Raw genomic sequence first — 19,902 nt, forward strand, 5'->3', positions numbered from 1 at the left:
CCACCCACAAGTTCTATGAATACATATAAAAGCTACCTATCAAGTTCTAAAACCTATATCAAAGCAAACAAAATCCAAAATTTTAAATTTAACCTTCCTTTGTAAAATTCATTAGTTGTAATTTAAATTTAAATATATAAAACCTTTAAATTTTCAAGTTTTTCCTAATGATCTTGATTTTAGCAACTTTTTGTTTTTTATAGAAGAGCTATTTTTGGATCACGTGAGCTAGAGAATAGTTATTTCCGGGTAATGCAGTTTTATCTGGAGAATGTGGAAAAAAAAGAAAAGAAGATATGTCTCGTTGACATTTAACCGCCAACGACGATGATGACGACGGTGTTAGTGTTCTTATATAAGGGAACACAATTTTTCGGTTCTTTTCAGTATAAATATGATTTCTTGTCTTTACTGAAAATTAATTCATAAAGATATATATATATATATATAGTGATAGAGTGCTGAAGGTAAAATGAAGATATTATTAGTAGTAAGAAGAGAATTTATTCTTCTGTAATTGTTTTTTACTCCAATAACAATTAAATTTAAGTAAATCAGCCTTACTAAACTCATTGAGGTGGAACCAGATATATAATTATATCGTGGCACTATATTTTTGAGCAAAGGGTTTTGATGTCATCTTTTCAACTTTAAGAAGTACTTTACCAATATACTATTGTGTACTATTATTCTTGATAAAATGGGCAACTGATGTTTTCTAAAATAACTGGTTATATATACTAAAGATATATTTACAATAGGGATAAGAACATTCGTGTAAATTATATATTTTGACAGTATATCACTACTACAATTTGTTGAGAATCTTCATCTAACTTACAATATTACTAGATATATTGAATTAGTATGTATTGGAAATTGTGTTTAACTGTGAAAGGTTCAATTGATATTCGCTTTAAAGGCTCTTGTAAATTTTGGGAATAATACTTAAGGGTTATATTGTGATTTAACACTGATCATGTGATTGAATCTTTCGATACATTCGTATATCTGAAATTTCTAAAATACTCATTATACACGAACGATCAATTAAAACCGGAATAGATTAATTAATAAACTTTAAAGCTTAAAATGAAGAGATGAGTTTGCATTAAGTTCTATTAATTTTGACAATAATTGCAGGTAATCAAGGATTAAGTGTCAAGGACAATAGTCAGAATAGTGAATCATTAGCGGTTGTTAAATATACCCTGTTTCAAGCCATAATTTTTGATGGATATTAGATTCTAAATTGCTTTGGAGATCAAGAAATTAATTTAGTATTAGAAATATATTTTGAGTCTAGATATTGAATAGCTGCTGGTTTGGTTTGTTCAATTTCTACTATTGAAGTCATTCCAATATCAGCGTCTCATTTCCATTATTGTCATATCTATTGGTAGAGGACGAAGAATAATGCTTCTTAGTGGTCCCTGGGATTTGGATAATTTTCCTGCTCGCACACAGGTTTATAGAAGTTGTAATAAGAATAATTTAGGAAGCGGTATACTAGTCGGACGCGATATACCTGGTTATGTAATTCATGCTGATTCTGTTTCTTTCCGAAGTTATTGTGATGACGGTAAACCCTCATACATTTCGCTAAACTTACCAAAATTTGCTTACTTAGATATTGTTAAGGAAGATTGGAAAAAATATACATTAGTTAGTGGACCAGAAGGTGGTTCTTTTAAGTATGGTGTCTATCCTTTAGTTTTGTCATTCTCTTCAAATTTAGTCATTATTTGGTTTTTGACAGTGTTAGTTTTCATCTCTATACATGACAGTCATCATAGATATTTCTCAAGAATAGCGAAACTGGCTTCAATGCTAGCTACTATAAATATTACTATTTTTGTAATTAGAGCAATGACTCAACTATCCCGAGATCATCACAGAATTGGCGCGGTAACCGTACGAACGGTATTACATCTTATAACAAATGATTATTGTTTTATTATATTAGATTTCCTATCAATATTACTGTTACAAATATGTCAGTTATTAAATATTACCAGAATTTTTGGCAGAATTGTGGAAAAGAGAATTGTCTTCTTAACAGGTTTAATGTTTATAATATGCGCTAATGTATTATGGGCAATTTCCACATTCGCAGACCCTAATAAAACAAGTTTCCATTTTTCAGATATATTATCACCTTTTGTTTACCTTTTTCGAATAGCACTCGGTGCTTCATATGCTTGTATAATTACGTCATATGTTATCAGCAAGTGGAAATTTTGTTTTAGTGCCACACAACTGGCAACCTTAACGATATTAACAATCGTAATAGTATTTTTACAGTTAGTGGTCTTTTTCTGCGATATAATCCATGTATGGTTAAGTAATCTGGGTGAACTTTTCAATATCACTTGTTATTTGGGATCAACAATCATTGTTTGGGAGTGGTTAAATAGAATAGAAATATTAACAAGAAAAAAGGAAGCCCAAAGTATACTTGGAAGACATCTATATGAATATGAACAGACTGATCATAATATAGCAAACTATGCATTAAAGGTACAAGATGCATTAGTTCGCTCAGATTTATCAGACAAAAGCCCAGGCTCATTTAATGATTCTGAAAGTTGTGAAAGTATACTCGAACCTATCAATGGCGTTAGCATTAATCATATTGTAAAATCTAAATCGAAAGATGCCCCATATATTAGGACAAATAATTTAGCTGAGAATGATAATGATGACGAAAGTATAAACCAAGTTCAATTTAAGAGAAAGAAAACTTATAAGGACTACTTAGGCGATAACTTACAGGTTCCAATAAATAGGTTAACACAATTTACTGATTATGTCGTTATGAAAAGTTTTGGTGCCTCTACAAAATCAAATTATGCATCAACGGATAGCTCAGATAAGAATCAAAAAGATATAGTAAGAAATAGAATTGGGTTGGATAGACCAAACGATGTTTTTGTTTATAGAAATAAAGATATTGTATTCGATTCGGATGAGGACACTGTAGAAATGGATGCTGATGAAAGCATCTGATAATTCTAATTAAAAATACAATGAAGACAATTTATTAAAAATGTAACATTTATCAAGCCAGAGATACTGGCATATTTATTATTCTATTTTTTATTTACAAACTTAATTATATCTATATAGTTAAATTTTATGACGTTATGATGGAAAAAAATGCAGCTATTACTATATAGACTATAATTAATCATAATAATTCTCGCCGGAGAAGAATTCTTTCAGTGTTTTTGAATATAGACAAATTGGGTATTTCATATATTTGATATTACTTCTTGTAATATTATACTCATTGTTGAAATCGAGTATATAGTCCTTGTCGATATTTTTACCATAGAAAATGTTGTTACGTTTACTTTTTTTTAACCAATAAATTCTTTTAAAGTTTGGCACTGGACTTTTATGTAGTAAACAATCTATTTCTTGATCATCGTAATACCTTGAAGGTAGTTCATTTGAAATTTCATTTATAAAATTCTTAGATTTTGAATTGAATTTCGTTAAAAATTTCTCATTTTGAATAGTACTTGTATTATTACTTATTATCGTGGATAAAATAGGGAGTGTATGATCATTAATGTGCTTTCGAAGAATACGTTTTAAGGAATTTCTTGAACTAATGCATTGTGGCAAATATAATATCAATGGGAGGTTAAATGGTACAAAAAATGGCTTAATAGTCAATTTAGTCAATTTATAAAGTTCTTTGATCAGTATTTTATCAATTTTATTTACATAGTTTGTCAATAATCTTTGATCGCTTTTCATGAATTTAAACTTGGTTAGAAATTCTATCATTTCCGTATCATACTTTTTTTTGCTTTCTATTAGAGTTTTTTTCGATACGCCGATAATAGTATTATCATCTATTTGATCATGAAGCTGCTTTGATTTATTCACTTGATAGATATCTATCATTTCTGTTTTATCGTTAATCTTTGAATTGTGAACATTCATAATAATATATTTATTGCCATTTATTTGTTTATTGCTCTCAATTTTCCTCTCGAATACAATCAATTTAAATGGTTTCAATTTGCTTACTACTTCATTAGGAATATTTTTAAACGGTCTATCATTATATATCAAACCACTGATCGAAGCATCCCATGGGACTACTGGCTTTCGAGTTCTAGAATTATCACCAATATCTTCATTTGTAGCATTCCGTATATCGTTTTGAATGTCTTCCAAAATATCTTCAATTTTAACCTCTTTTGAATCAGAATCTTCGTTATTGAGTAGCTTCAAATCTGAAAATGACGCAAGAAATCTATCCAACTCAGAACCTTTTTCAGCATCATCGATTGGACAATTACCTAGAAACAAAGGTCTATAACCAGCAAATAATCCATCAGTTTGTACTTCTTCTACCGGAATATTCTCAGTTGATGGAACTCTTGGTAATATCAAAGATTTCTTATGATTACTCCCTCCAGAAGTAATCTTCTCATTATTTTTTTCTTCAACTATATTTGGTTCATTAGACTCCAATATTTTTCCCTTATCAGGTATTCTATTATTTTCATTCTTAGAACTGTAGTGCCTAATTGGAATCTTTGTTTGCACTACTATTGGAAAGCGTACTCTATTATATACATTTTTAATTGACGGACTTCTTATCATTACCAAATGTAAAGGAATTCCAATATGATTTCTATCCAAATGCCCTTAAAATTATTATCCTTATGTATTCTTTCACAGGAAAATGTGTCAAAAAGAGTTTTGATGATTCTATTGGAATAAGAGTGAATAGATTACCTGATATCAAAAAAATGCAAAAAATCTTTAAAACAAAGTTAGAAAAGTTGTGTGTACAAAGTATTGATATCAAGCCACAGTATATTTGAACAGAATCATTAATAACTTAAATGATTCATACCCCATTTATAGATATCAAAGTTTAAATATTGAAACTTCTTTAAAATTCACATTTTAAAGCGATATCTTGTGTTGGTAGCGACATCAAATTTGAATGGTAATAAAGTAATACAGATTTATCCTATTAAAACGTAATATCTAGTATATATATGGCTTAAAGTTCATAATTATAAGTTTGATTAAATAATGCAGATCCACATATGTTATTGAATGTAATCTAATGACTTCTACATTTCTACGGAGAAGTATTATTAAAATAATGCCCATCGAGATGACTATATATTGTGAACGGTATAACAAAAATAAAAGCTCTTTAAAGTTTATGACAATAGAATTTAGACCATTGTCTGAGACTGCATGCTTTTTAAATTTCAGTTTTGGTGATGTACTTTTTCTATATTTACAAACTGAGATAATGATATCAATTTTTCCATTCTAATAAAGAAGTTAGATCTGAAGGTTCACATGCCATATTAAAGAATGTATGATGTAATAATTCTTCAGTCGATGCTCTGTATCTAACGTCTACACATAGACAAACGCTTAAAAATCTTTTTATTTCCAGAGACAATGATTCAGGATGCTTTAATTTTGGCGTACCATTTGTAGCAATTAAATATAATGCCTTTAGTGGATCTTCATTTAAGTATGGAGGTTCACCTTCCAACATTTCAATAGACATAATACCTAATGACCAAACATCAACTTTTTCATCATATTCACGTTGTTTAACAACTTCTGGAGCCATCCAATATGGAGTACCAACCATTGTAGCTCTTTTACTTCTTTGATCAGTTAATTTAGCACAGAAGCCAAAATCTGTAATCTTAACCCGAGCTCTGGTGTCAAGTAAGACATTGTCAGACTTAATATCCCTGTGGATAATATGTTTATCATGTAAAAATTTTAAACCTTGACAGGTTTCACGCACTATATATGCAATTTGGCCTTCTGTCAATGGAGAATTAGTCTCACCATTGGCTGGACTGTTTTCGATAATATCAGTTAATGATCCACCCTCCATAAATTCCATTACTACCCATAGATCGTCTTCTGTTTTTAAATAGGCTTCTAAGAAATTAACGATATTTTTATGACGAGAGTCTTTCATAACTAATATTTCATTAACAATCAATTCCTTACGTGGTTGTTTCGACAAAATCATTTGCTTGATGGCAACCTTATCACCAATGTGAGCCTTTTCTTCATTAGTACTTTGAATCATTTCTAAATTATTAGATTGAATTTGTTGTCTCTCCGCTAAATAAACAGAACCACTTGCACCTTGACCTGCTTTTTCAATCATTCTGAAATATGGTGTTGGATCTAGATTAAATGTCACTTGTTTCAATTTTGACATTATTTCAGCATTGGACATGGTAGGTTTTGAAGGTTTCTTTTGTTTTCTTACTCCTACATCTTTCTTTTGATCAAGTTCTGGTTTCTTTGGAGCTTGTCTTTGAGGCTGTGGGAAGTTTGGCGGTCCAGGTTGTTGTTTTGTTGGTGTAACTTGTTTCATATGTTGTTTCATTGCCAAAGCAGCTGCAGCTGCAGAGCTTGGATTGATTTGACCTGGACTTTTACTCGGTACTGATGGTTTACCTGGTGCCTGTTGTTGTGGTGGTAATGGAGCTCCACGTTGAGGATGTAATCTTACTGGAGTTGGAATTCCTTGATTTGGTTTAATTGGAGATGCATTGTCATTATTTTGAATGATAGATTGGGCAACAACAGGTCCTTTTGAGTAAGGGTTTTCCATATTATGATGAGATCTATATTGATTAATAGGAGAGACCGGTTTTTGTTGCATTTGGTATTGTTGTGGAACAATATTTCTTACAGGCATACGCTGTTGTGGTTGTTGTTGTTGCTGATGGAAATTTGTTATGGAGGTTGGAGTAATTGATCGTTGTTGTTGGATAACATTTTGATATTTACCCATAGAAGGAGATTGTTGTGGAAGACCTTGATTCCTAGTATTTACCGAAATTTGTGGTTTAAAATTTGGAGGAGAAGGTGCATGTCTTACAGGTTGGAAAGAAGATTTTGATGAGTCAATTGATGGTAAAGGTTGCTGGTTATTGTTATAATCATTTATTGGTGATTTAATATGCGAAGGGCTTGATCTATTCGATTTATTGTTATTTAATGAAGTAATTGAATTTGATGCAGAGTTTGATGCAGAGTTTTGATTATTATTATTATTGTTGTTGTTATTATTATTTGATATTCCTAAGTCATTGTATTCTTGGTAGAATTGTAACACTTGAATAACCGCAGCTGAATCATTATTCCAATCTTCACCAGTAATTCTTGAATGTTTTAATAATTTTTCCCAATTTGTTGGCATACCAACAAAACTACCAGTTTCTGGATCGAAACCTACATGCACTTTGTGAGTAAAATTAGTTGGGGAAGATACACCACTTAGTAGAGGACATTTTGTAAATAAAGTGTCTAGCCAAGCATGTAACTCATGTTCATTCTTAGTTGTTATGTAAATTGATTTTTTTGAGCTTGAATCTAGTGAACTTAAATTTGAATTGTTACTGTTGTTATTACCATTACTACTATTGCTATTTGATAAATTATTTGAAGAAGGGAATGAATTTCTATCAGTAATTCTTATAATTTCCAAACAATTTTGTTTTAATTGAGTTCTACTTACACTTATCACGTTTGTCAAAGCGAATTGTAAGATTGGATCATCATTCATTTTATCATTTTTATAAAGTGAGATATAAGAATCATTTATAACTAGGAATCTTTTTTGCCAAATAAATGATAACAAACCATCATCTTTGTAAGAAACCCAACCGTTTCTTTTCGATAAATTCATTGCTCTTGTATTTTTATCAATGGTATTAAACTTCAAGTAATTTTTTTTCTCGATAATATTATTGCTGTTCGTATTGTTAATATTAAAGGATGAAATTGGTTGAGTTTGATTGAATCCAGAAATTGGCGTAATTGAATTTGAAGGTGCAGCCGGGGGTCTTGGAGCAGGGCCAATATTCTGGAAATCTGATTCAGATATCGAGTTAGCAGCAGCAGACAACGACATAAGTTATAATTAAAAGAAAAAACAGAATAGGAAGAGGAAAAATTTTTCTTTTGAATAAAAAAAAAAATAATCTAATAAAAGAAGTTAAAATGATATCTTGATGGAACCTTAAATTGTAATAAATGTAGTCACAGACACTGGCATGGATATATATATAAATATATATATATATTTGAGTAAGAGTAATTGAATCAGTGATAGAAGGTTGGAACAGGAATGAGGATGACAGAGTGTATTAGAAGAGTTTAAACTTAAACAATTCTATGATAATACAAAAATGTGACAGGACAGGAACAGATATTTCTATATATCAGGAACCTAAGGAGGAGGGAGACTAGATAAAGTGTGTGGACTTCGATCTAACGTTAATTTTTATTTTCTATTTCGAAATGGGGTGGGTGGATGAAGTTCAAAGGAAGATGAGAGTGTGGGATAAAGTGAATAAGCCCAAAGATGAAATTAAAAATTAAAAATAAAAAAAGAGAGATACCAAGATATTATTTAAAGTTAAATGAAAGAAAATGAAAATTTAGACTAAGAATAGAATTAAATCTGATTAGAATGTAACAGTTAAGTTAAGTAAGTTGGCGAAAAAGAATTGATATTGTTAGCATCCATGATGAATCGAGAAAAGAATAAAATAAACTATGTAGTTGATTGAATTTCTAATATATAATTTTTTGAAGATTGAATCAAAAATTGGAATAAAATTTCAAAATTGTTTCGTATCGAAATCTCAAGATTCGAGAGAAACTGCCGTAGAGCTGGGACAAAACACCAGAATGAGAATACGCTTTATTTCTTTGAACAGTAAATTTTTTAGTTTCGATTTTAATTTCCTACTGGAGTAATAAAAGTACATGGATGGTATGGTAAGGTATTATGTTGTGTATGTGAGCAGGGCAGAGATAGAGAGAGAGAGACAGCCAAGGGAAATGCTAATGCAAAACCAGAAGATATAAGAGATATCAGGTCTGTTGTGAGGTGAGGTGAGGTGAGGTGAAGTGAAGTGAGTAGGTTGGTGTTAAGAGTTCAGCTTGTTAAAGGTTAGTTTAGTAATAAATTACGTATTTATTGACAGGTATCGTCAAGCTAGCCTAGCAGTCCAATGTGTGATGGATGTTTGTGTGCATATTGCCAATACGGTACGAGCGAGGTAGAGACAGACAGACAGACAGACCTGTGGATTTCTCAGTTGTGTATTGGACAGGTAAGATATATATATTCGAGGTATCAATCATCTGGGTTTGTGCGATAGACTGCGTTCTTGGCCTAGTTCGAAACTGCAATTTATATTGGGCTGTTTTTGGTTTTTTACGTCTTGCTTTCTTTTTACTGATTTTGCTGTATTGGAACGGTGCAGGAGAGACGGACTTCCCAATTGGGTAAATATCAGTTGTCTGTCCTCTGCTATTTTTTTGTGTGTGTGTTTCTGGCGTTTCTGCCTTTATCAATTTTTATTCATTTTGAGGGGGGGAGTAGGGAAGCAAGCAGCTGTGGGCAGGGTAACACGTTCTGGCGAGTTTCTTTGTATTACCCGGACTTTTACATGTGAGTGTCACGTGTGGACGAAGGCTTTTGATTATTTGTTTCTATTTCTTATTGATTATGTCGTAGTTCTCACTTTCAGAGTATGTGGGTCGCTGCTCTCTCTCTCTCTATCTATCTGTGTGTGCGAAATGCTGTTGCCTTCATTCTGCCCCCCACTTTTCTTTCACAAGACAAACACACACACAAATCAATATTGATTTGTGTGTGTGTACTCGAGTGCTTGTGAAACCATATATGTACGTATGGACTCATCCTACATATTCTTCACATCGATCCACCGCCGGTTCCCATCATCACCCATCAATCAACGAATTTAGTAATCTTTTTTTCTCTATTTGGTCCCCAACAACAGTTTGCCTAACTGATGAACCCCTTGAGACTATACGCCATCACCTTCACCTTCACCTTCACCTTCACCTTCACCTTCACTTTGACCTGCTCCTCCTCCCTCCCCTCTCCATTCAACTGATCACTATGTACTAAACGTAATCACATAATAAATCTATTTCCATCCATCATCACTCGCAACGAACACTCCCATCTAATTTTTTCCCTTTACCGTTTCCCTTTCCCTTTCTCAACTTGTCTCTCTATCCATACCAACCTCGATAACTAAACAGAAGCTTAACTTGGCTAAACTAATCGAAATCAATCAATCAATCAATCAATCAAGCCTGTTCAATTTCATCTCATCAAAGAACTTACTTACATTCACTTACACCGGCCATCACTCGAACCTCCAAACTAACCCAACTCTACTATCCCATCCCATCCCATACCATACCCGTAACCCTTCTCTCTCTACCTTACCCTTTCCCAACTTCTCAGACTGCAACTCTCTGTCCTTGTCATGATTAATTAATTAAGCTTTTACTAACCTTGAGTTTATTGGATTAGAATAGAATCTGTCTCTCTTGTCTTGTAACAAATGTCTTTGCTTGTATATTCATTATATTTTGTTTAACTATCTTCATCTCTTTGTCATCATCCTATCCAACTCGTTATTTCTCTCTCTGCTCTTCACAGTAAACTTGTTCTTCTTTAATTTTTTTATTTTTCCCAATTTTAAAGGAGAATTAATTTATCTTAGAGGAAGAACAAACAAATATAATTTGAGTAATATCGACTAACTATAAGTTTACTAGTTTAACTCAAATCGATTATTACGGTATCCCTATCTTCGAAACAAGTTAATTAAAGGACTTTACATTAGGTTTTATTTTTTTTCTTAACCAAGCTTTAATTCGAAAAAAATAAAACCAATTATTAGTTTGGTCAACACTGAAAACTGATATTAAACCCTTTATACCAGTTATTTACATTACAATAGTTGCCAATATCAAATTGAACTCTTAAGTAAGGTACTACCTCACCCCCCTCCCTCTCCTCCTCCTCCTCCTCAATACTCTTTTTTTTTAAAGCTTTTGTGAGGCTGTATCCTATCCTATCATATAATATCCTATACTATACTATTGTCATTCCAATACAAATAACTGGATTGAGACTAACAGATAGAGGAATAATATATATATATATCCAAACTAGATTGGTTACAAATCGAGCTTCAAGCTTAGTACGCCGTGAAATATCTTTGAAACTGTCAAGAACAAATTTTTTTTCCACTTGACAAAGAATTAAATTAAAGATTCTATTTGCATTTTCTTCATTTTATTCTATTCTAATTTTAACATTCAAGACTGATTCCATCTCATTTGTTTGATACATCCAGTTCTTTGTTTTTGATATTTTGATTTGATTTTTACAACAGTTTTTTTTTACTTTTAGTTTTGTTTTTGTTAAATCCTTTTGTTGGGAAATAATACATCTTCACAACTCCCTTTTTATTCATTTTGATAAACCATAACTCTATATCCCTCCTTTAACTGCTTACACAATGTCAAACAATTCAAAGGACTACCATGTCAATACCCAATTCAAAATGGGGACCCCTACAAATAGTAGCAACAGAAATTATGAAAGCGCTCCAATTGCAGTGGCTAAAGCTACTCCAAGAATGATGGGTGCAAAACCAAATAGTAATAATACCAATAACAACAGCAGTAATACTATTCAAGAAAATAAAGATAGATCGCCACCATTGATGCCCCCAGTCGAAATCAAGAATAGTAATAATAACACTAATAATAACAATAATAATAACAACAATAACAATAACAACAATAATAACCATAGCCATAACCATAGCAGTAGTGGCAGTTCAAACACTCCATCAAGGCAAAAACAACAACATCAAAATAAAGATCAATCTCAAAGCAGGCAACAACATCAACAGTTAAAACAATTCCATAGAAAATCCTTGGGAGATTGGAATTTTTTGGAAACTGTAGGTGCTGGGTCCATGGGGAAGGTTAAATTAGCAAAACATCATAGAACTAATGAAATTTGTGCTATCAAAATTGTAAATAGAGCAACAAAGGCTTTCTTGCATAAAGAACAATCTTTACCTGCCCCTGCAAATGACCAAGAAATAATGGAAAGACAGAAAAATCTGGAAAAGGAAATATCAAGAGATAAAAGAACTATAAGAGAAGCCTCTTTGGGCCAAATCTTATATCATCCCCATATTTGTCGTCTATTTGAAATGTGTACCATGTCAAACCATTTTTATATGCTTTTTGAATACGTATCAGGCGGTCAATTATTAGATTATATCATTCAACATGGCTCTTTAAGAGAACATCATGCAAGAAGGTTTGCTAGAGGTATAGCTTCTGCATTACAATATTTGCATGCTAATAATATTGTTCATAGAGATTTAAAAATAGAAAATATAATGATTTCAACGTCTGGTGAAATCAAACTGATAGATTTCGGTTTATCAAATTTATATGATAATAGAAAACAATTACATACTTTCTGTGGTTCATTATATTTTGCTGCTCCTGAACTACTTAAAGCAAACCCATATACAGGTCCAGAAGTAGATGTTTGGTCTTTTGGTGTTGTATTATACGTTTTGGTATGTGGTAAAGTTCCATTTGATGATGAAAATTCAAGTGTACTACATGAGAAAATTAAACAAGGTAAAGTTGAATATTCACAACACTTATCAATTGAAGTCATTTCATTATTATCCAAAATGTTAGTTGTAGATCCAAAAAGAAGAGCATCTTTAAAGCAAGTGGTGGATCATCATTGGATGGTAAGAGGTTATGATACAGCTCCTCCTTCTTATCTTCCTCTAAGGGTTCCCTTAACGATAGATGGACTAAACATTAATGTGATAAAAGAAATGTTCCGTTTAGAATTCGTAGATGATGTGGAAGAGACTTATAATTATTTGTCTAGGATTATTACTGGTGAATCATATTTGGTAGCTTCAAACCAATATTGGTCTAAAAGAGCAATTTATGAAAAAGAACATCAAAATGATTTCTCTCAATTCAACGACCCTACAACAGCATTCCATCCATTAATATCCATATACTATTTGGTAGATGAAATGCTAAAGAATAAATTAAAGAAGCTTCAAAGAAAGCAGCAGTTATTAATGCAAAAACAGCAACAAGAACAAGAAGAACAATTGAAATTACAACAACAGTTACAAACTCAGAAAAGATCACCTTCTCCTATGGATCAACAAATAACAGAACCTCTTCAAAAACCTGTAAAACTTGAACCAAAACCGATGAATCAAAACGATATTCTAAAAGCTCAAACAAATGCTCCAAACACAGTGTCACCATCAAAATTAAACGAACAGACAAGAATAGAAGGTTATGAAGTAGGATCAAAGAAAGAACCAAAACCTCTTCAATTATTGATCCCTCCAAAATTGGTTGTACCAGAACAAGCACATACTTCTCCAACTTCAAGAAAGAGTTCAGAACAACAAGGTGAATTGGATTATGTTTTATCTCCAAAACTTCCACAAGCTACAGATTACCAACAACATAGTAATCAAGTCACTACTCCATCAGACACTCATGAAAAATCTACATTTGGTGATATATTCAGAAGATTATCACAACGTAGTTCAAATACCCAACATCAATCTCAGCAATCTCCACAAACCCAATCTTCATCTCAACAACAATCATTTCAAACAAGTTCGAATGTCATTGGGGGAAGCAGACAGCCTGGTCAAAAATCACATTTACGTGCTTATTCAGAACATGTACCTTCTACCATTAAAACAACTTCTTTTAGTAATAATAGACAGTTTTTTCCAACTCCAGCAGCTGAAGCAAAATTGAATGTCTCTTCACCACCTAAAAGGTCTGCTTCACAAAAGCAACCATCTGAATTACCAGCTTTACCAACTAACGCAGAACACTTATTACAGCAACAACGTGCAAAAGAAATCGAAAATGATATGAATAATTTAAAACTAGATCAATTAAATGTAGGAAAAGTTCGTGATAACAATGAACCTGATGTTGAAGATATTAGTGGTGAAGATGAAAATGATAGTTCTAAGCCATTGCCCCAATTAACTGTTCCTAAGGGTCGTAAATTACATCCAAGCGCTAGAGCTAAATCTGTTGGTCACGCTCGTAGAGAATCTTTGAAATTCATGAGACCTCCAGTCCCCACTTCGGCATATCAACAAGAAGCAGATGGAACTGGTTTCTTGGAAACTGATAGTAGATATAATAATCAAAATATCACAATGGTCACATCCAACCAATCTGCTAATTCCGGCAATCATTCATTGCAAATTACGAAGACTCCTTCTTATATTCGTGAGTTAACAGATCAAGAAATATTAGATGAAGCTGCAAAGGCTCCTCCAGGATCAATGCCTTCTATTGATTATCCTCGTTCATTATTCTTGAAGGGTTTCTTTTCTGTTCAAACAACATCTTCAAAGCCATTACCAATAGTAAGATATAAAATAATCTCTGTATTGAGAAGAATGAATATTGATTTTAAGGAAGTTAGAGGTGGGTTTGTGTGTATTCAAAGAGGTCAGGTCATAAATGAAGACTATCAGGAAATTGCACAAATCCCAGGTACTAACTTCTCACAGGACCATCAACAAGCTGTACAGATGTTACAACCTCCTGCGGCTACTCATAGAAGAGTGATATCGGGCACACCTCAATTATCAATGAGACGTCAAAGTTCTATTAAATATAATCAGACTGGAATTCCGGCAACTCCACTAGGTGTAAACAATGAAGAGCATGAAAGAAGTTTATCATCTACTCTTGTAGGATCAAATATCAATGGAGCTACTTCTATTGGGACTTCTTCAACTAATAACCATAATGATATCATTTCTGAAGAAGCTTCCACTGCTTCGTTGGATGAAATCAATAATCAAGAAGATATTTTAACAACATCAAAGGTCCAAGATATGAATAAAATTGATTATTATAGAACACCAACCCTTGCACAACAACAACAACTACAGCAAAATCCTCAATCTCCAACTAAGAGTGAGAATCGTGAAAGTCTTAAAGAAAGACCTCCAATTAAATTTGAAATCCATATTGTTAAAGTTCGTATAGTTGGGTTGGCCGGTGTACATTTCAAGAAAGTTTCCGGTAATACTTGGATGTACAAAGAATTGGCATCGCATATTTTATCTGAATTAAATCTATAATCTACTTAAATATAATATAAATTTATATATAAAGTATAAATACATATTTTTATTTACATTAATTATTCTAAAATTGTGTTTAACAAAAATTCCAATTGTTCGTTGGCACTAATGATACCTTTCATATCTTGTAAAATGTAACTTAAACTGATGTGTTTCGGTATTCTTTTATCCATTGGAAATGTAATCAAATTCTTTTCTCCGTCGTTCTTGATATCTTTTGGATCAACTTCCTCGTATCTTGGAAATTTAACTAACGATATCAGATTTTCAAATGTCGATTTGATTAAATTTCTTCTTTGCCTTTCTGCATTTACATGTCTCCATTTTTTAACTTTTTTTGGATCACTCCTAATATCAGAAGGCATTTCAGAATCATCTATCTTTAATTCTGGTAATTCTATTTCGTTTGGTAAATAAATTGAAGATTTGACTGATGGTGGGTCATTGGTAATTTTTAGTTCATTGGAATTATTATGAGATGTCCTTTTATCATTATTCGAGTCTTGGATATTTGTGCTTTTGTTTTCGATGAAAGTATTTGAACTTGAAGAAATAGGATTATTTCCTTTAATAATTTGATTTTGTTGATCAATATGCATATTTTGTTTTTGTAAAGCAGATGAATTGTTTGTAGTTACAGATTGTGTACTATAATTTGATGCAATATTTGAATTTGAAGTAGATGAAGAAGTATTTGAGTTAAATGCAGGTGATAAAATGAATGTATGGTTATGCGAAGGGTTATTATTACTGTGATGAAAATTATTTTCACCATCATTATCGAAAACGTTGCTAGCTGTGTGATTGTTAGTATGATTATTGTTATTGGTATTTATTGCGCTAATCGGTGATGGATGTGAATTAATCAAGCTATCTAAAAAATTCTCGATGGCATTACTTTCTAATGACGTTAACAATTGAGGATTGGTTGTAGGAAGTAATAAACTATCATCACTTTGGCTGTTTAGTATATTTTGAATTTCTTTATCCATATCAGTAGGGGAAGAAATATGTAGCCCATTTGTAGGGGTTATATTATTCTGTAGATAACGATCATTATTAACATTAAAATTTTTCTTGGAGTTTGAGTTATCATTGTGAATGTGATTCTGATTATGATTATTTGACATATTATTAGAGATTAGATTCAAATCAGGCGAGGTCACTTTTAATGGTGAAGGTAACGTGTTTGTAAGAAGTACGTTATCATTCATATAATTATGATTTTGCAACTGACTAAGATTTTGGTCATGATTGTGAATTATATTTGTATTTATATTATTTTGTTTCTGACTCTTTGTCGGACTGTTTCTATTGTAGTTGTGATCATCATTCTTATCAGAATTATCGTTATCATCAAATACTTCATTAAATACATTATACGCAGTTTCGAAATCTATACCTAAATCAAAATCATCGTCCATATAGGATGAATTATTGTCTTTGGTAATGCTGAATAATGCTGAGAAGTTATCCATAATTAGTATCGTATAATGTTTCCTATTGTTTCCTTTCTAGTTATTAATATTAATTTTTTATATTTCTATTTATTTTTAGTCAATGATCGACATAAATAATAGCTTTCCGCAATTATAAAGATTGCTATTTCGAAGGGCTAAAAAGTTGTTATGAAATCGAGAAAAGATTAAAAATCACACTGTCGATCTAAAATTAAGGGAATAAAAGCTATGGGTAAACAAAGTTAATAAAAGCAAACTTGCAAAAAGAAATAATACTGTTAATTTTATCTTGCTTGTGAAATTATCAATTTCAATTATTTTATTGTATATGTATGTTTTTAACCTTTAAAATATGAAAATAAAAACAACAAATAATGTACTTAGAATCAAAGAAATCAGAAGTATTGAGTTTAATTGTCAATTGAATAGTAATTGGAAAATTTAATGATATAAATTCACAGTTTTTAGTAATGCATGAAATTGTATCTTAATGTAGGTTATTGTTGTTTATTTTTTTTTAAAAAAAAAATCTAAATAACAAGAACCAAAATTTAGCCAGTATCTTGCTTATAAAAGAAACTTTAATACCAATTAAGTTTAATTGATATACTAATTGTTTGATCGAATTTGGTAAGCTAGAGTATTGGAACAGTATGAAATCCAAGCAGCTGATATTTTTTAAATAATTGTCATCCCACTGTAATATCAAATTTTAAAAACAGTATGTCACAAACCACATGCACCGACGCAAGTTTCCCAAGTGAGGATGAGAGGAAGGGTATTGCCAAACTTATTTCAATCAAATCCTATATTAGAGAAACTAAAAGGAAGATTAAAAAAAAATACCAAATGGATTACTGGATCAACTAATTAATGGTAATTCACTTTTAGAAGATCGTAGATACCAAAAGGAGACATCTGATCTAATTTAGAACTGTGCTTCATGCAGAAAGTCTCTTGAAAAGTGAGAATATTGAAGGATTTCAATTTTTGATTTGAACATTAAAAAAAAAAACCTAAAATCTGAAATTCTATTGTTTTCATTTTAGCATGTGAAATTATTGATATAATCATGTGATACCTTAAAAACTTTGACACTATTTCCGCTTCGAGTTCTCTCACACTCATTTTTAATAACGTGATAATTTCTTTGAAAAAAAAACAATCATGTGATAGTCACATGGTTAAAAATAAGAATCCCTTCAAGCTCGATTCCCTTTCCAAAGAATAAAAAAAACCAATTCGAAAAAAATGCTTGATGATAATGAACCACAAAAACAAAAACAGAAACTTGGTTTAATCATTGGCGGCAAAAAAAAGATTATCTGATCTAATGAATGAGATATTAAATGTACATATAGGTAATTCATCACCATATGAATGATACTTCTATTAGAGAGGTTCATTTCAATTATAATCTTTATAGTAATATATCGGAGTTGCTTACTGAAAGAAGAATTTTCATTTTCCTTTGGAACTACCATTAGAACGTATTTATTTCTTGACGCCAATATTTATCTATGACATTGTTTGCAAAAAAAATAAGTCTCAGTTAATCATTATCTGAGATCAAGATACATATGGCATTTCCTTTCATGTATACAGGTGTGCTTATTTGGAATTAGTAACCATTCTGAACACATTGATTCATTTATAGTTTCATAAACTTAAAATTTCAATATGAATAGGTTACAAACTTGATAATTCCCCTTTATTTTGATATATTTTCGAAGATATAAAGTAGTTATTTTTCTTATCCTGACGTCCTTGGGTATTGGCGGGTATAATGGTTTTGAGAGGTGAGAGTAAGTCCGGGTTACTAAATGGAAAAGATATAGATATACATTGTCTGTTGTTACCCTCCTTAACAGTAGTGGTTGGCAAGGATAACGGCAAATTATCTGTAACCCTGAAACCCTAATCGTCTGGTATTGGGCTTCGCATTAAAAATTAATCCAGTTGACTCTACTTAGTTCTGTTGTAATGTTTGTTTCTAATGAAGAGAAATGGTGTACGGAGTGTGGTCATACATATACACTTTCGGTTCAAATTGCTGGTCTGTTTTTGCCTTGTTTCTCGGCATCTAACCAATCGTATCTACTATTATAAAGAAACTTCGTGGGAAATTATCTAAAAAGTAGAAATATCGCGTCTTTTGATGTTACGTGAATTTCTTTTTCTTAATACATGCACACGTTACTTGTGCGGTGCTATCACTAAGTGTACACAAAAAGAAAGAAATGAAGAATTCATTAGTTAAGATAAGTTGTTGTATAGGTGTTAAGGGAAGTACAGTATCTTATTCAAAAGTATACCTTCAGCAAGAATTAAGGAAGTAATACTAAGAAATATATGCAGAACTTTCGAAAACTAAAACTGCAAAACGCCACGCCTATCCTTAATAACTTTTCATGTCCAATAACGATGTACGAGTACATCTTGACTTCTGCATTTCTTCGCTACTTAAATTATTTTAACTTCAAATTCGAAATCAAATTCGAAGTAGAAGGAGAATCAGAAGCAGAAGCAGAATCAGAATCGGAAAGCCATTAAAATGCTTCTTTATCAGAAGAAATGACCTCAAGGGCATATAAACTTTGATAATATTAGATACTCAATTTAACTTCAAAGCCGAAGTCATAATATAATAAATTGGAATTTACTGTAGTCTTTTTTGCAAGCAGGCTCTCTTTATTCCGCCATGGTAAAGGAAAGGAAACTAACTAACAAATTAATTTGACTTCGTTTGACACTTCTCTGTAGGGTACTTTAGCTAATCCTCTAACTCCATCTCCATATTAGATAACTTTTGTATTAGTTATGTAATACAAAAATCATAGTAATTAATGATCAAATTTTTCAGAAATTGACTGCTGAACCACTAGATAATTTCTTAATGGATGGATAGATAAGAATCGAAATCGTGAGATAATTTTTATGAGGTATGCTAAAATAGTAGGGTTGTAAGGTTACACATTTTCTGTCCCGTCCATTTTATTTTTTTTCACTCTTGGTTCTACTCAGGTTGCCTTGCCTTGGTCTTTTTTTTAAAAAAAAAAAAGATATGTAGTTTAATTGTACTATTTTATAATCGGCTTTACCTACATACATATACACCAAGTACTGGATATTCTCTTCAAGTTGATATTAACGTGCTTGTTTTTTTTTAACTCTTGATTTCTTATCTTGGAATTTTTGAAAAATGGTCTCTCTAACAATACTTGCAATAAATTTTTTTGGGCTTAACTTGAATCAGTTCGAAATAACTGATGAGAAAATTTTCTTCATTTTTATGCTAAGGTTTCTTACTGTCTCTTGTTGGCTAATTGCCTTGAATTAAGTCCTGAAGGCCTCCATTCCTTTTTTTTCTT

General features: G+C 31.5%; 5 protein-coding genes across 5 annotated transcripts; 2 read left to right on the forward strand and 3 right to left on the reverse strand.

Moving 5' to 3' along the window:
• Positions 1–1,416: 1,416 nt before the first annotated feature.
• Positions 1,417–3,009, forward strand: RIM21 (Rim21p; the record flags this gene model as incomplete). The annotated part of the gene is made up of 1 exon (XM_001644284.1): positions 1,417–3,009. One exon carries the CDS (start codon positions 1,417–1,419, stop codon positions 3,007–3,009), a length of 1,593 nt encoding a protein of 530 aa, XP_001644334.1.
• Positions 3,010–3,186: 177 nt separating this feature from the next.
• Positions 3,187–4,626, reverse strand: MRX6 (Mrx6p; the record flags this gene model as incomplete). The annotated part of the gene is made up of 1 exon (XM_001644285.1): positions 3,187–4,626. One exon carries the CDS (start codon positions 4,624–4,626, stop codon positions 3,187–3,189), a length of 1,440 nt encoding a protein of 479 aa, XP_001644335.1.
• A 676-nt stretch (positions 4,627–5,302) lies between these two features.
• On the reverse strand, positions 5,303–7,945 carry CLA4 (serine/threonine protein kinase CLA4; the record flags this gene model as incomplete). Its single annotated transcript, XM_001644286.1, has 1 exon — positions 5,303–7,945. The coding sequence occupies one exon, from the start codon at positions 7,943–7,945 to the stop codon at positions 5,303–5,305; it is 2,643 nt and encodes an 880-aa protein (XP_001644336.1).
• Positions 7,946–11,390: 3,445 nt separating this feature from the next.
• Positions 11,391–15,068, forward strand: KIN1 (serine/threonine protein kinase KIN1; the record flags this gene model as incomplete). Its single annotated transcript, XM_001644287.1, has 1 exon — positions 11,391–15,068. One exon carries the CDS (start codon positions 11,391–11,393, stop codon positions 15,066–15,068), a length of 3,678 nt encoding a protein of 1,225 aa, XP_001644337.1.
• Positions 15,069–15,130: 62 nt separating this feature from the next.
• Positions 15,131–16,549, reverse strand: Kpol_1066p47 (basic helix-loop-helix domain-containing protein; the record flags this gene model as incomplete). The annotated part of the gene is made up of 1 exon (XM_001644288.1): positions 15,131–16,549. The coding sequence occupies one exon, from the start codon at positions 16,547–16,549 to the stop codon at positions 15,131–15,133; it is 1,419 nt and encodes a 472-aa protein (XP_001644338.1).
• Between the last annotated feature and the right edge of the window lie 3,353 nt (positions 16,550–19,902).

Source organism: Vanderwaltozyma polyspora, genomic scaffold, assembly GCF_000150035.1.
Source record: "Vanderwaltozyma polyspora DSM 70294 KpolScaffold1066 genomic scaffold, whole genome shotgun sequence".
In the NCBI taxonomy this organism is placed as follows: Eukaryota; Fungi; Ascomycota; class Saccharomycetes; order Saccharomycetales; family Saccharomycetaceae; genus Vanderwaltozyma; species Vanderwaltozyma polyspora.